We start from the raw sequence: 14099 nt of genomic DNA on the forward strand, positions 1-14099 counted from the left end.
ATAATTAAATCAGGTTTTCAAATGGAAAAAAATTAACCGACTTAAACTTACCGTTTGTCAATTTTAAAGTAATTTCAAATTAATAATTTATAAATGATGAACTAAATTATTCTTGATCCTATCTTTGAAATAAAATTATGAGATAGGATCAGGAATAATTTGATGGTTATTAAATTAAATGGGAATTAAATTATTTTTGATCGTAACACTTTGAAATAAAATTTCAGACAGAAAGACAGGATTAAGAATAACTTAATTCGTCTTAATTAAATCATTTACAAAGATAAACATTAAATAAAAATAGAAGGTATGTCTCGACTATTTTTTTTTATCTTGCACAAATTAGCATAACATAATTAAATTTATAATTCGTATAATTGATCGACAACTAACGTGCAACTAAACCGAATAATCAACGTTATTCGCATCGTGCAAGAAGATGGCGCAAATTTGCGCTTGTATTTAAGTTTGCACAAACGCACAAAGACAGTTACGTCATATTTATACTCGGGGAAGCGTTTCCAGAACTTCAGGAAAATATTTTAGTATTTGCGTTTCTCCCCCGCTTGGCGGAGTGGTGGGGGATCAAAGGGGGTAGAAGGGGTGGAGGGGCAACGTACCAAGAAAGAGATTACGGCGTATAAGCGTTTCTCTCTTTCGATTGCGCGCACTCGCTTCGATGCTTACATTCGTCTGGAAATATATAGTTACGCCAAAGGGAACGTTTATCCACACGCAATGTGAGATTCTCCCAGGGAAACATGGATTTGCAAGTGTGCTACATCGCATGCGAGCGCGAAGAAGCTTTCTGACAGGGCCCCTTCTTTAACCTTGCTGCTCCGTCTGCGCAAACACACATCCTCCCGTTTTCTCCTTCGTTTGCTTTATAGAACGCTTTTCGATCGCCTTTTATTTCTTTTTTTCTTCCGCCTTCCTTTACTGTTCTCCCTTTTTTTCTTCCAAGTTGCCGCAAGAGCTTTATCGATTTGACAAGGTTGAAAGTAACGGAAATGTCGAGGGGATAAATCCTTTGTGCAAATAATAACGCGAAATAATTTTTGTCGTGTTGTAGGTATTTGTTAACAACATTGCCGTTGAATATGAATAGGGTGTGTTTACGTTTTGTTTGAAATTAAGTAAATTGATCTATTTATTATCGGTTACGGATTATTTGTTTAGTGATTTCAACTTGGATGGTGCTTTGACCGCAAACAAGATGTATAGTGAATCTCGCAACAATGTGATTAAAAGTGGAGATCGCTGTATCGCGTAACAATATATCATGCCTCGAAGCATCCGCAGAGAACCGTGCGGAATATAATCTTCATGCCCTTCGTATCAAAGGATCCTTTTCGACGTGAAATACGTTCTTTCCGCAAAAGTTATTGATTCACCCTCTGTGCGATTTGTGTATGGAAAACGGATTTCGGCGATAAGATGTAGCGTGCGCTCGACAATTCGAGTTTAGAAAAAGCAATCGTCCAAAGTGCCGAAGTTACACGTCATTTATGCAAGAATTTATTCGCCAACCAATCGATTGATTGACTGACTTCGCATGTTCGCACGCTTGTCTTTCGATCTTGATCTCGTCATCATTCTTAACGTTTTACATGTCTTTTGCAACGTCAGATCGGCGAGTGCCTACGCTTCTTCGCATTCAAGCTATGCACATACATTTGCCATGAGGCAATACGATTCGACGAAGGATGAAGAAACGTTTCGACAAAGCTGCCAGATCCCAGTCTCTCGCTATTTCTTTCTTTCTCACGCTCTTGTTGCCCCCATCGGCTTTAGAATGTCTCGCACGCTTCTTCGCTTCGTTTATTTCCTTTACATCCGGCGCGACTTTCGATCCGCGACTTTTACTTTGCCATGCCAAGTGGCTGTCGAAGTGTTTTGTAATCCCGGAAAAGACGTGCCCCGCGAGAAAATTGATTTTGCACCCGGGCGCACGTTCTGTCATGTTCTAAAATGCATCCAGCATCTTCGAGGTAGATAGTGATCCTTTTCACGCCTGTCGAATTTTCTTGAATCTGAGTTATAATGTATTGATTATAACACTAGTGATTCATAACATGTTAAACCAACAAAATTGATTATTTGAAAAAAATCTAAAAGTTGAAAGAAACCATCTTTTGGAGAACTGAAAATACAGTTACTATATTATCATAAAAATTAGAAAGTTTCTTTTGAGTTCTTCAATATTAGATTTTTTTTACTTATGGAATCTCTTCAATAACTTCATTCAAAGATTCAAATTTGATTTTTTTATCATACTAACGAAGAAATCATTAAAAATTTTTACATTTAAAGAACGTTACATCAAAGTACACAAGAATATAATTAATCATATAAATTTTAATAATTAAAAATAATTATTTTTTTTTAATGATTGACATTATTTAGAATTGAATCTTTAAAGAGAATAAGCATTTCATATAGAATTATAAAAATTAACAGAATAAAAGATAAGATCTGTTTTCAAATTTTCTTTGAACAAATGATTGCTTTATCTGCTTCGTTATTGCAATATTTAGAAAATCAAATCTTTTTAATCACACTAATATTGCCATGTAAAATGCATTCATCTATAGTTAATGAAGAGCGAGACCACAGGGCGTATATGCAATATTTATTATCAACCTCATGCTGTTTGAACCATTCAACCGTACTCTCAATTACCAGCAAATTTCATGTGGTTGCGCTACTGTAGGGTATTCGCAAATCGCATGTACATAGTTAAACACAAAATTTTTAAAAACTTTTGAGGTAAAAAAATTAGGTTCTCAAATGTGGTTAATAAAATGTGTATCGCTCATTTGTTAAAACAATTCAAAAATTATCGATTTTACTTGCAAAAATGCCAGATATAAAGAATATAAAGAATATAAAGAATATAAAGAAAAAAGTATACTTCAAAAGTACATATTTTTATTCCTTTATAAGTTATCAAAATTAGTTACCAAAAAATTGCATCTTAAAATTAATTATTACAAAAATTTAATGATTCAAAATGTTCAAATTTCTTTTCTGGAAAGCTATTTTTTTAAATTGTGCCGTTGTTGTAGTCAGTGATCTATATAAATAAATAAATAAGTAAATATATATACATACATATTATATATACACATATGTATATACATTATATATTTCTTTTACTAATTGAGAAACGTAAAATTATATGTACACTTGTAATTTCAGACGTGTTTTTTATAATTCGTAATACTTCGAAGCGTAAAGTGCAAAATTAAGTACCAACAGCGCGACGTGCTATAATTATTGCATGTAAACTTGTTATTTTTTTTTTGCAAAATTCGAAATATAGAACTATCAAACATCTTTTAATTACGCGTTACAAGAACACACGTGTGTCATGAAACTATGTTCTAATAGCACAGCATACTTCTCAAAACTGTCGCAATATGCCAGTGATAGAAATTCGTGACAAATGCCACATCATATGACAATTCGTCAAAAATTTCAGAGCTGCACACTTCAGTCGAATTAAGTATTTTCACGTAAAAGCCATTTAAATCGCGATTATATGCGCAAAGTCCTCGGCGCGTTTGTTAGAATGTGCATATACTAAACAGAATGAAATTTAGTTGGCCAATTACCAAGATAATAAGCTTTGAAAATTAAGCATAATAACCGGCTGGTTTGGCTCGCGAAAGGATTATCAATGCAAATGAAATCAATAAGCGGATGAACGAAAGGTTGGCCGAATTGCGCACGGTTCACCGAGCTGTGCGTTGCTGTTGCGAGAGAATTTAATCATGATACTTGTCCATGATACTTAATATTTGTGTTCACTAATTGCCACGCATCATATATATCCGCAAATCATTTTCCCTACATAACGTTATTGTCTCTTATCCGTTGCGAGCTATATTTTCGCTTCGTCACTTTTATCTCATTTTTCTGCATTACATTTTCACTTGATCATTACCCCGCGCGAATGAGCTCTCGCAACTATATTTACTACGGACGAGAACTAAATTTAATGTTGTTAAAAGTGTTTCCTCATTGTCACGGACCGTTGTTTCCTACATATATGGGATTTGAGCGAATTTCCTGTTTGCGATATCTTTTTCTCTCAGTTAGGACGAGACGATATAAGACTTTGAGAGTAGCGCAAATACAGTGCCCAGGGAAAAGTTTATTTTCGAAGGTTTCCAACACGATCGGAATTCGGATCAGATCGTGGGAAGAAGTTCGTTACTGTAACGAACCAGCAAACCTTTTACCGGACCCGTGCGCGCTCGACTCCTTAATTTTGTTCTCCAAGTAAGGAAGCGTCGGGTCTGTTATTGGGCAAATCCACACACACACACACACACACGCGCGCGCGCGTTTGCAATGAACAGGCACAAACTTCTTTAAATGGGCGACTATATGAGCATGAAAAATATACTTTTTAAGTGCCAAACTTCGCTATTAGCTAGCCCTTTTCGGGTGATTTCGCAAAACTTTCGAATATTGGTTTCGAAGAAAATTGTTCATCTACTTCGCAAAAGTTTTCACGACAGCGTGACTAAACTTCTAAGGCATAAACATATAACGCATAAATAGATATCATGTAAATTGAGATATCTATTTAACGCAATTTTTCAAATAAGATAAAGAGAAGCATATTGTTTGCAATCCCATTTGCTTTATTGAAAGAATCGAATGTTATACTCGTACATGATCTTTTTATGGAAAGATCAATTTATATTTCCTTAAGTATTACACGCTTATTTGTTGCAATGACGACGTAACTATTGTAGTAAAACAGAGTTTTCCAGAAAATAAATTTAAATCGTTAAAATTAATTAATTTTAATGAATAAGATTAAAATTAATTAATTGTACATCATTGAAATTTTGTATTAATTTTATTATGCAATTAATTTTAAAATGTAATTTTAGTGTAAAAACTGATTGTGGAGGAATAAAATATGTTCTTTAAAGTATGTTTTTCCTTTTTTCTTTATGTTTGTTTATATTATATGCAGGTCGAAGTATTACCTGGCATATTGCTGGAATTGAAAAATTGATTTAGTGTTTACCGAACTTTTGTCCAGATAAGACGTTCCGTTGACTGATAAAATGACTATATTTAACGAGGCATAATTTGAGAGAATAAATTCTTATTTTTTAGCATTGTACTTTCTATTTATTTGGGAAAAAACAATGTTTTCATACTTTTCAAGCAACTAAAAAATTTCTTAGTGTATGTCGTAGTCAAGTGAGCAAACGTTTTTTCTACTTTTCTTTTTATTATTGTTGTGCATTAGATATGAATGATTGATTAAAACATGCGGAAGATAAAAGTACATCTCTCTCATTCGCGAGTGTACTATATTTATATATTTTTCATTCTCTTCTCCTCAGGAATAAAACATCTTCTATTTCTTTCACTGTATGTATGTAGTTAAGAGCTCAGTGGCTTCGTTTCCAACTTTTTTTTTGCAGATAGAAGTCTGCATCTAAGCTTCATTAAATATAAAAGAGTAAATGCACGTATTTCCGTAAACTTTACAATATTTTCTAGAAACATAATATGTCGCAATAATCCAACCGAAGATTCAACGTATAAATTTTGAACAACGCGGATTTTACTTTATCCATTTTATTCTCATTCATGAAAATTAATGTTTGATAGAATATATTGTAGATCGTGTAGAGAGTTTGTAGAACGTTCTTTGGCTTTAACAGGAATCAGCATTGAGCTGCAAAAATTTGCATTATAATTTTTGTACCATCATCGAGAAGTTTTTTCTCATACTTCACTTAGAGATCTTCTAAAATGCAAGATCTTTGCAATAACAGAAAGAAGATCCTTGGTAAATACACTGACGGTTAAATAAACTTAGTACGAAAACATCATAAAATTACAATGGAATTAAAAGTACGCGGTGTTCGCTTAAATTGAATTTTAATAGTTTTCAAGCTATTATGCTCAATGCTGTAAAAATTATGTAATCTCATACTTTTAACTAACTTCAAAGTAACTTGGGATTTTTATTGTGAGATATTTCTTTAAAAATATCCATTTCATAATGTAACGCATAGTTTATCGTACACAATTAAAATCCCTTACGGATAAAATTCCAGCGTATTCCGACAGGACGGAAATTTTCTTCGAGTCGCAAACAAATTCTATGCTTATGAAATCCTCGAAGGTTCGCTCACTTCATGGAACTTTACAAGTCCCATCTCACGGTTCTCGCTGGCATCTGCGTAGAAATTTACGCGCGGTTTCGCCATAACGTGGCTATCGATTCGGCCTGTCTACAGGAATAACCTGCTTTAATGGCATACTGAATCGGTTTAACGTCTCGATAGATGCCGAAAAGGATTTCGCCCTCACGAGGAAGGCCGTCGACGCTTTCGTCTAATGCTTTCCAAAATTTGCATCCTAATCTTTGTAAACCCCGCAGGGATTACCGCCGCCGTCTTCTTTCATCGTCTCAAGGATTTGCTTAACCTCGGCTTTCTTTGAGAGGCGTTCTACCGCGATCAATATAATATTTTACAGAATCTCCCTTAAAGTGCATGCCTTGTAACACAAAAAATATATTAAGAATATACAGAGTATATAAATTACATTTACATTGAGATATCTAGATTTAGTTTATAAATATAGAATTCGAATAAGTTTATAACGCTTTATTATATTAATGTTTATTATAATAAATCATATCTCTTAATATTAGAAGTACCAAATGTTTTTTATTCTTTAAAAAGATCAAGTGAATATTACTATAATATTTACTGAAAATAAAGAAAGTGATGAAAAACTAAATATTTCATTAATATAAAGAATAATTATTTTGGAAAATAAAAAAAAAGTTTTTTAATTCCAATTTTTACACAATTTATTAATTACATTATTTACAAAAAATGTAATATTAATATGAAAAATAAAAACGTAGTAATCGTTCGGTAGGTACTTCTAGTTAATAACGCGGGAAAGATTAATAACCGACAGTAATTTTTAAGCACACATTATTAATAGTAGATATTTAATGGCAAAAGATCATCACATAAATTATATATTTTTCCGAATGATAGGCCAAGCGACGTCTCTAATGAGTTATACAAAATTATATAAAATTATGTAAGTTCGAAAGTCAATTAATCAGAAAATTATCATAAATGTCAGTGATATTATTGGCACTTAGAAACGTCGCAAGTTTCGGAACGTATCATGAAAGGGTAGCTGCTAGATTGGCCGCTAATCAAATACATAGACGAGGGTAGAAGATTTATTGTAAGTAAATACAATTAGGAGTTACGAGTGCCTTCGAGTAACCTTTGGCCCCAGCTGACGCTAACCCAACTACAGCGAACCTGACCTAACTAAATAATCGAATTAGAGGCGCCTTCTACCGCGATAGCATTCTCCCTCCCCCTCTGTGCACCAAGTCCATTTCTCGTCTTCTCCTCATCCGCTTCTAACTTACATTCGACACGATCCCTTGACCGTATTCGTAGAATTGGTTTGGGGACAGTAAATTGACTGTGGTTTAGCGATGGACTCGATTTCTCAGGTATTGCAACGGTTGTTCGTCGACACGATCTTCGCAGACGAAGTTTGAATGGGAAATTAGAGGATGTCGATAAACGTAAGAGATCTTCGAGAGCACCTGCGAGATATCGTAAATTTCTAACATAAATTTACTTCTCGCTAAACATGTATAGACAAAAAAATACATTAAAAAATATATTGAGTTTTATCATTTGTTTTATCACACTTAAGGATAATTAAAATGTTAAGATATTGTAACGAAATCTAATTTATTATATGTATTTAGAAAAATAGTGAGAACAATTGATTTATTCTTGAAAAATTAATTGTCGAGTTATTTACTCGGAACTTGTACTGCAAATATGTACTCTAACTATAATATCTTCTTTTTAAAATATAGATAAGTGTGTTTACTATTACACTATTCAGGATGATCTCAGAATATTCTCGACTCTTGAGTATTACGTGTCGCGCATGCAATTACTTCTACTACTGGATTTGTTACAATAGCGTCGCAACATATGATTGTTCTATATTATTTTACACTCAAAGTAATATTTTTTTAGTGTAAAATTATTTTTTATCTATAGATTAGAAAAAATATAAGAGAAATTATTATTTTATTAAAAATTTGTCTCATGCTTTAATATTTGATAATTGAGTTTGCGTATATAAATTTCACATATATTGATTAAAGTTTTAAAACTTTTAACTTGGATTATTCGTTCCTATGAAGAAATAACAGAATATTGCTTTTCCATAATCCTTCTCGACGAGAATAAGCATTGCTTTGTCTGCTGACAAATTCGTATGCACGATGTTTCTCACAAAGTGCGAAGTTTCTTCGCGACGAAGTTGGGATATCGATACTCAGCGATTCGACGAAACACTACACTCTGTCTGCTTTCTAAACAGCTTTCGAGCACGAGAAACGATCCCTTCGATTCCCGATCGACGTCTGATCAATCTCGACGAAACATCGCGCTTTCTTTGAGAACGCGACTCCTCGCGTTGAAAATATATACAACTTCTCTCTTCGTTCCAGAAAGTTTCCAAGCTTACAACCGCTCATGATAACGAAACTTTCGTTTGTCCAAGTTTCTTGTGAGAAATTCGTACTTTGTGCAATGACATATTGACACGCATTTCAAATACAGACTTGTCCTAAGTTCATAGCATCTCTCATCTATGTTCACCATCATTTCGGAGATTAATTTGATGACGATAGAATTTTTTGTACAATCAAGATTAAATAATCTTCCATCTGCAATTATACATATTTTTACTTCTCTCTATAATCTGAGTTTTTTATCCAGAGTCCAGGTTGTTTTACTATACTGAGAAAAAAATATCCTAAATTTCAATAAATATTTGGATAGTATATATTAAACCAACTAAATATTTATTAAATATAAATATATATTTATTTTGTACAAAAAATATTAATTTGATTTAACAATTACTTCTTTTTATTAAGTAAATATTTATTTATTGTAAGCAAATATTTAGTTGATAGTATTCAAATAAATATTTATTTAAATTTAAGCTATTTTTTTCTCAGTGTAAATATTCATTCTTCTATTTTTTTTCTCTTTATATAGTTCTTCACATATGAATTGTTTAATTTTGATATAGCGAATAATTATTTCACGCTATGTTGCGATTTAACAAAACACTAGATTAGAACAATACTCACGTGTACGGCTGTTCTTCGCCGCGCATCTCGCATATGACATTCGTCAGTGCTATTATATAATTTTTAGCCAACGTGAGCGTTTCTATCTTGCTGAGTTTCCTCTCCATTTTTACGTGTGGTATTACCTCGCGTAATTGCTGTAAATTACAACCGGGAGAAGTGGATTGAAAGTCTATCTATTACATCGAGTCGCATTTGCGATAAATAACGACTTGCAATGTAATCAAATATAGTCGAAAGTTGATACATTTTTAACGATGCTACGCGTGATCAGTCAATAAAATAATTACTTATCGGACAGAGCTGCAGTTGCGAGTTGTCATTTATCTTCCACACAAATCAATTTTTTACATATCGCTATCGTTTGCATTTCGTCGTTCAATGCCGATCGACAACGTTTCGCGTAATAATAAGTAATGATGATCGTAATCGAGTTAAATAAACAAATTGTCTTTTTTTTAACATTAGAAACAAATATTAGTAAAAAATTATAGTACTTTTAACTACAATATATTTCAAATATTTTATTGCTAAAGTATATTTTAAGTAAAAAAAAAAGAATCTTATTTTCACAGTTCGAAGCAGATCTTTGTGCTTGACAATAACAAATAATAATAATAATAATAATAATTTCTTTATCTTATTTAATTTTATTGGTCTAATTTTCACTTATAAGTGTTTTAAATATATGGCATTTCCGTTGCTCAGCAATCCCGCAGAATGACGTGTTTATGGGACAAAAATCGATTATACTTCATTATTTTCACTCTTATTGTTCGTGATTTAATGTTCCGTAGCGAAAGTTTCTCGTTCTTCGAAAGTTTTTAGCAAAGTTCGTCGCGCTCGTCGACGCGACGACGAAGCGAAAGCTGCCTGAGGAAGCAATAAACTATTACCTCAAAGGCATCGTTGAGGGAGTGCATTCTCATTCTCTCTCTTTCGTTACTCTCGAGCCTCCTCAGGTTCCTCTCGCGCGCGGAAATTCCGCTTTTCCGTCTCCTCGTGGTCGGCGGCGCACTGCCGCGATTTCTTCTCTTCGCCTGCTTCGGACTTCTCTCGCTTCCGCTGCTGTCGCTCTCCTCGCCCACCTGTTTTTCGTTCGGTTCATAACAGAATAGATCTTCGTTAAATATTTGCTCTAGTGTTTCATAGCCTGACGCGATGAACATACGAGCGAATCTCCATTTGAAAACTTCCCACAAAGTAACAATTTACGTTCGAAAATTGTGCTGACGTATAATATTTGCGATTCTCAAACCATTCAAAGAACACAGAGCGTTTACAAATATCTTGTACAGTGCGTCTTTTTTTACTATCTTTAATCGTGTTTTATGTATGACATGGTAATATAAATATTTTGTCATGATGTAAATTTTTTATTTCGTTAAATTGATTTTAGTAATACTTTGAAAAGAATATGATTAATTTTTTTTAATTTACTTTAAATTCACTGTTAATTCAATATTCATTTTGAATTAATTTCATGAGAAAAATGATTATCTTACAAATATTATTTTAAAGAATTTATTATCCACAGTCTATATCCAAATATAATCGACACAAGCAAAAGTGATTATTTTAATGCGCGTATTTTAACGTCTTACATAATAGTATTTTCTAATCTAATCTAACCAAAGATCTTACCGTGCTATTTTCATCAACAAAAGAACTTATTTAACCTCTTTACCCCCTTGTCCCTCCTTTTAACAATGCGTTTCGAGGATATTTGTCTAAGCGATAAATGCTGATAGATAAAATGTTTGTAATTTTCTTCGATGCTGCATAATGCTGATAAAAAAAAATAATTTACTCAATTTGGATAACTGATAATAAGCGACATTTGTTCCATGTATTACATAGAACAAATTCACTTTTAAAGTTTTCACTTTTAAAACTAATTTATTACCTATTCATCGAATTCGATCGAAGTCAACTAATTTTGTTTATGTATCGCGTTGCACTAAACATTGTATTCGTGTCTCATTGCAAATTATTCTATTTCGTCGCGCTACAAATCAAGAAGCGTCGGAAAAGCCTGTGTCTTATCAAATCGGCATGATAATAAAGAATTATGTGGGTCGAGTATCTTTTCTTATTCGGTGTAAATGACTACGGAACTTTAAAAGCCTGGGGCGAGATAACGCACGTCACAGAATGCGATAAAAAAAGGGAAACGAGAGAGAAAGAGAGAGAGAGAGAGAGAGAGAGAGAGAGAGAGAGAGGGAGGGAGAGAAGAGAATAGGTGAAATACCTCTGCGACATGGTGGCGAGTACGTTTGCCGGTAAGCGAGTCAACGGAGGCGTCGTCCAGGTCGATGTACATTTCCCGATCACCACAGTCTTGGTCGCTACCCGATAGCCTATCCAGGCTTCGCATTATTCCGATCCAAATCACAGCTCGATCCCTCTGTAACAGATCGCATTATCCTCAAAAATGCGTAAGTGCTAGAAAAATACTAGAAAAGAAAGCAGGAAACGCTCTTCTTACGCAAATATCGTTGCAGCTCTCTTCCTATCTTTTTTCATAATTATAAATGGTAAAAAAGTAAGCAGAAGCTTGTAATAAATGATGAGTGGAAAGAAGCAATTAAAAGTTAATATCTTTAATTAAGTTCTTATGATATTGTAGCTATGTTTGAAAAATATTATATAACGTAGATTAATTTATATTACATTTAAAGTGTCTGCTATAAATACAATATATGGATATATGCAATAGATAGATTTATGCAAGATAAAATAATGATGTTATTCAAGATTTCGAAAAAGGACTAATTATATATTATTATGCACTTTATAAGATTTATATATTTGAAATATATATGTGAAATAAAAATAAGGTAAAATATAGGATCATTATTAATGAACAACCTTCGTGATAAACTATGTCTTACGGGATGCATATAATGCAATAATTCACGTTACGATTCATTGCAGAGAAAAAGTTTTAGAATCATCTATCAAGATTAAACGTCATTATCGATGCTGACGCTAATGTCTCGTTCGACGATTCTGAAATACCCGACTACCAGACTATAAGTCACGATGCTGCTTCTTTAAAACATTGGCTCTGTTAATGCGAGTAAAGTGAGATGGGTAAAGAGAAAGAGAGAGAGAGAGAGAGAGAGAGAGAGAGAGAGAGAGAGAGAGGGAGGGAGGGAGAGAGAAAGAAAGAAAGAGATCAACGCAAGCACGTGTGAGTGATAATATTATCAAATCGGGGTATCCCGTTTTTCCTGCTTTGCTCTTCATTCGCGGCCGCGTGTGCACATGTCAGATTGGACCAATCCAGCTGTCAGAATCGAGACCGGTGATTCGAGATGGATGCGAAACACGACTTCTCCGTAGCTCTTACTTTCTCCCGCTATCGAGCGCTCATGCGATTGCTCTTATGATATTATGATTTCGTCAAACCTTGATGCGTAAACGCACGAACAGTAATACAGTCAGATCGGGCTGTCTATGAGATCGAGCGATACAGTGGAGTTGCACAATGCACGATATTATCGGCAATAATTAACTTTTGATTTTTCAAACCTCCTAATGTTTTTCTCAAAGGAATTCGTATGCAACGCCGAATTTTCCGTAGATTCCTTCATTTTTAATTAAACACTGAAAAAAGAGTCTAATAGCTGTCAATTGTTGTGCAAAATAATTTCAATGAAATGTTCCATTATAATGTAATAAAAACTAATTTTACTTTTCTAAATATTTAATAATTATTACTAAACGATTAGTTTGGTATTACATTATTATGTTTGGTAATACTTATTAAATATTTAGAAGAATATAATTATGTTTAGTCATATTAATATTTAGTTATACGAATAATTGATTGAAATTATTTCACTTAACACTTGATAACTATTCCCAGATTCTTTTTTCAATGTACGCTGAAAAAGGTAGAATGTTTTTCTCGTATTAATATTTTTCGAAAATAAAAAGTTACAAAAATGACATTAACGTATTAATTATGTCAATATATTTCCTTGTATAAATTCCACGATATAATATGTCGACACAGTTTATTTTATTCACTTGATATCTTTCATATCGAATTAATATAAAGTTTATGCGAAATTTTTTCCACAACGTGTAGTTGCGACACGTTATTCATTTAGGAACAGTATTAGCTTAATGCGATTATAATTAATCGTCGAGTGGATACGTCGGTAGCGAAAATTTGCAGCCCCACGCACATTCGATTCGTGAACGCATGCTTGTATTATGTTAACGCATGCAATATTGCCAGTAAGCATGACAAATCGACCTACAATCGCAAAGTGGCGAAATACCGTTTTACGCGAAATACAAGCTGCAATTTTTCAGGACACTTTTCTATCGCGACAATGATACATAAATTTTGCGAACACGCTACATAATAACAAAGTCGTTTCTCTATCTTTTAATAGGTCGTATCCGATATCGATAACTCTGCTGCAATAACTTATCGTAACTCTATTGCCGTCCTCTCTGGCGCACGTTTTTGTTTTTTATGAGTTATGTACGTGTATATTATCTATATATACAAATATGTACGAATCATGTATTTTATATATACATATATCTTGATAAATAAATATGATAATAATATACAATAAAAGTAATCGATATGTAAATAAATTACTATACATACACTGGATAAAAAGTCTGGTTGTATTAATAGGAATTCTGATTAAAAATAAACAAATCAGAATTTTCTGGTTGAATCTATTATAATTCTAGTTGAGGTAATTAGACTTTTAATTGATAGGATTACAATTTTCTGCTTTATTTTCAACCAGAAATTTTTCTCAATGTATATGCACGTATTACAAATTATATACATAAATATGTGTGTGTGTGTGTGTGTGTGTGTGTGTGTGTGTGTGTGTGTGTGTGTGTGTGT

At 33.0% G+C, this 14099-nt stretch overlaps 1 protein-coding gene across 1 annotated transcript in view; it reads right to left on the reverse strand.

Annotated features, from left to right (window-relative positions):
• Positions 1 to 9207: 9207 nt before the first annotated feature.
• Positions 9208 to 14099, reverse strand: part of LOC108748889 (protein dimmed-like) — a 22269-nt gene continuing 17377 nt past the window's right edge. The window contains exons 2-4 of the mRNA XM_018487294.1: positions 11463 to 11618; positions 10108 to 10299; positions 9208 to 9348 (exon numbers count right to left, since the gene is read on the reverse strand). Coding sequence (XP_018342796.1) covers positions 9208 to 9348; positions 10108 to 10299; positions 11463 to 11618 — 489 coding nt within the window. The remainder of the gene's footprint in view (positions 9349 to 10107; positions 10300 to 11462; positions 11619 to 14099) is intronic.

Source organism: Trachymyrmex septentrionalis, unplaced genomic scaffold, assembly GCF_001594115.1.
Source record: "Trachymyrmex septentrionalis isolate Tsep2-gDNA-1 unplaced genomic scaffold, Tsep1.0 scaffold25, whole genome shotgun sequence".
Taxonomy (NCBI): Eukaryota; Metazoa; Arthropoda; class Insecta; order Hymenoptera; family Formicidae; genus Trachymyrmex; species Trachymyrmex septentrionalis.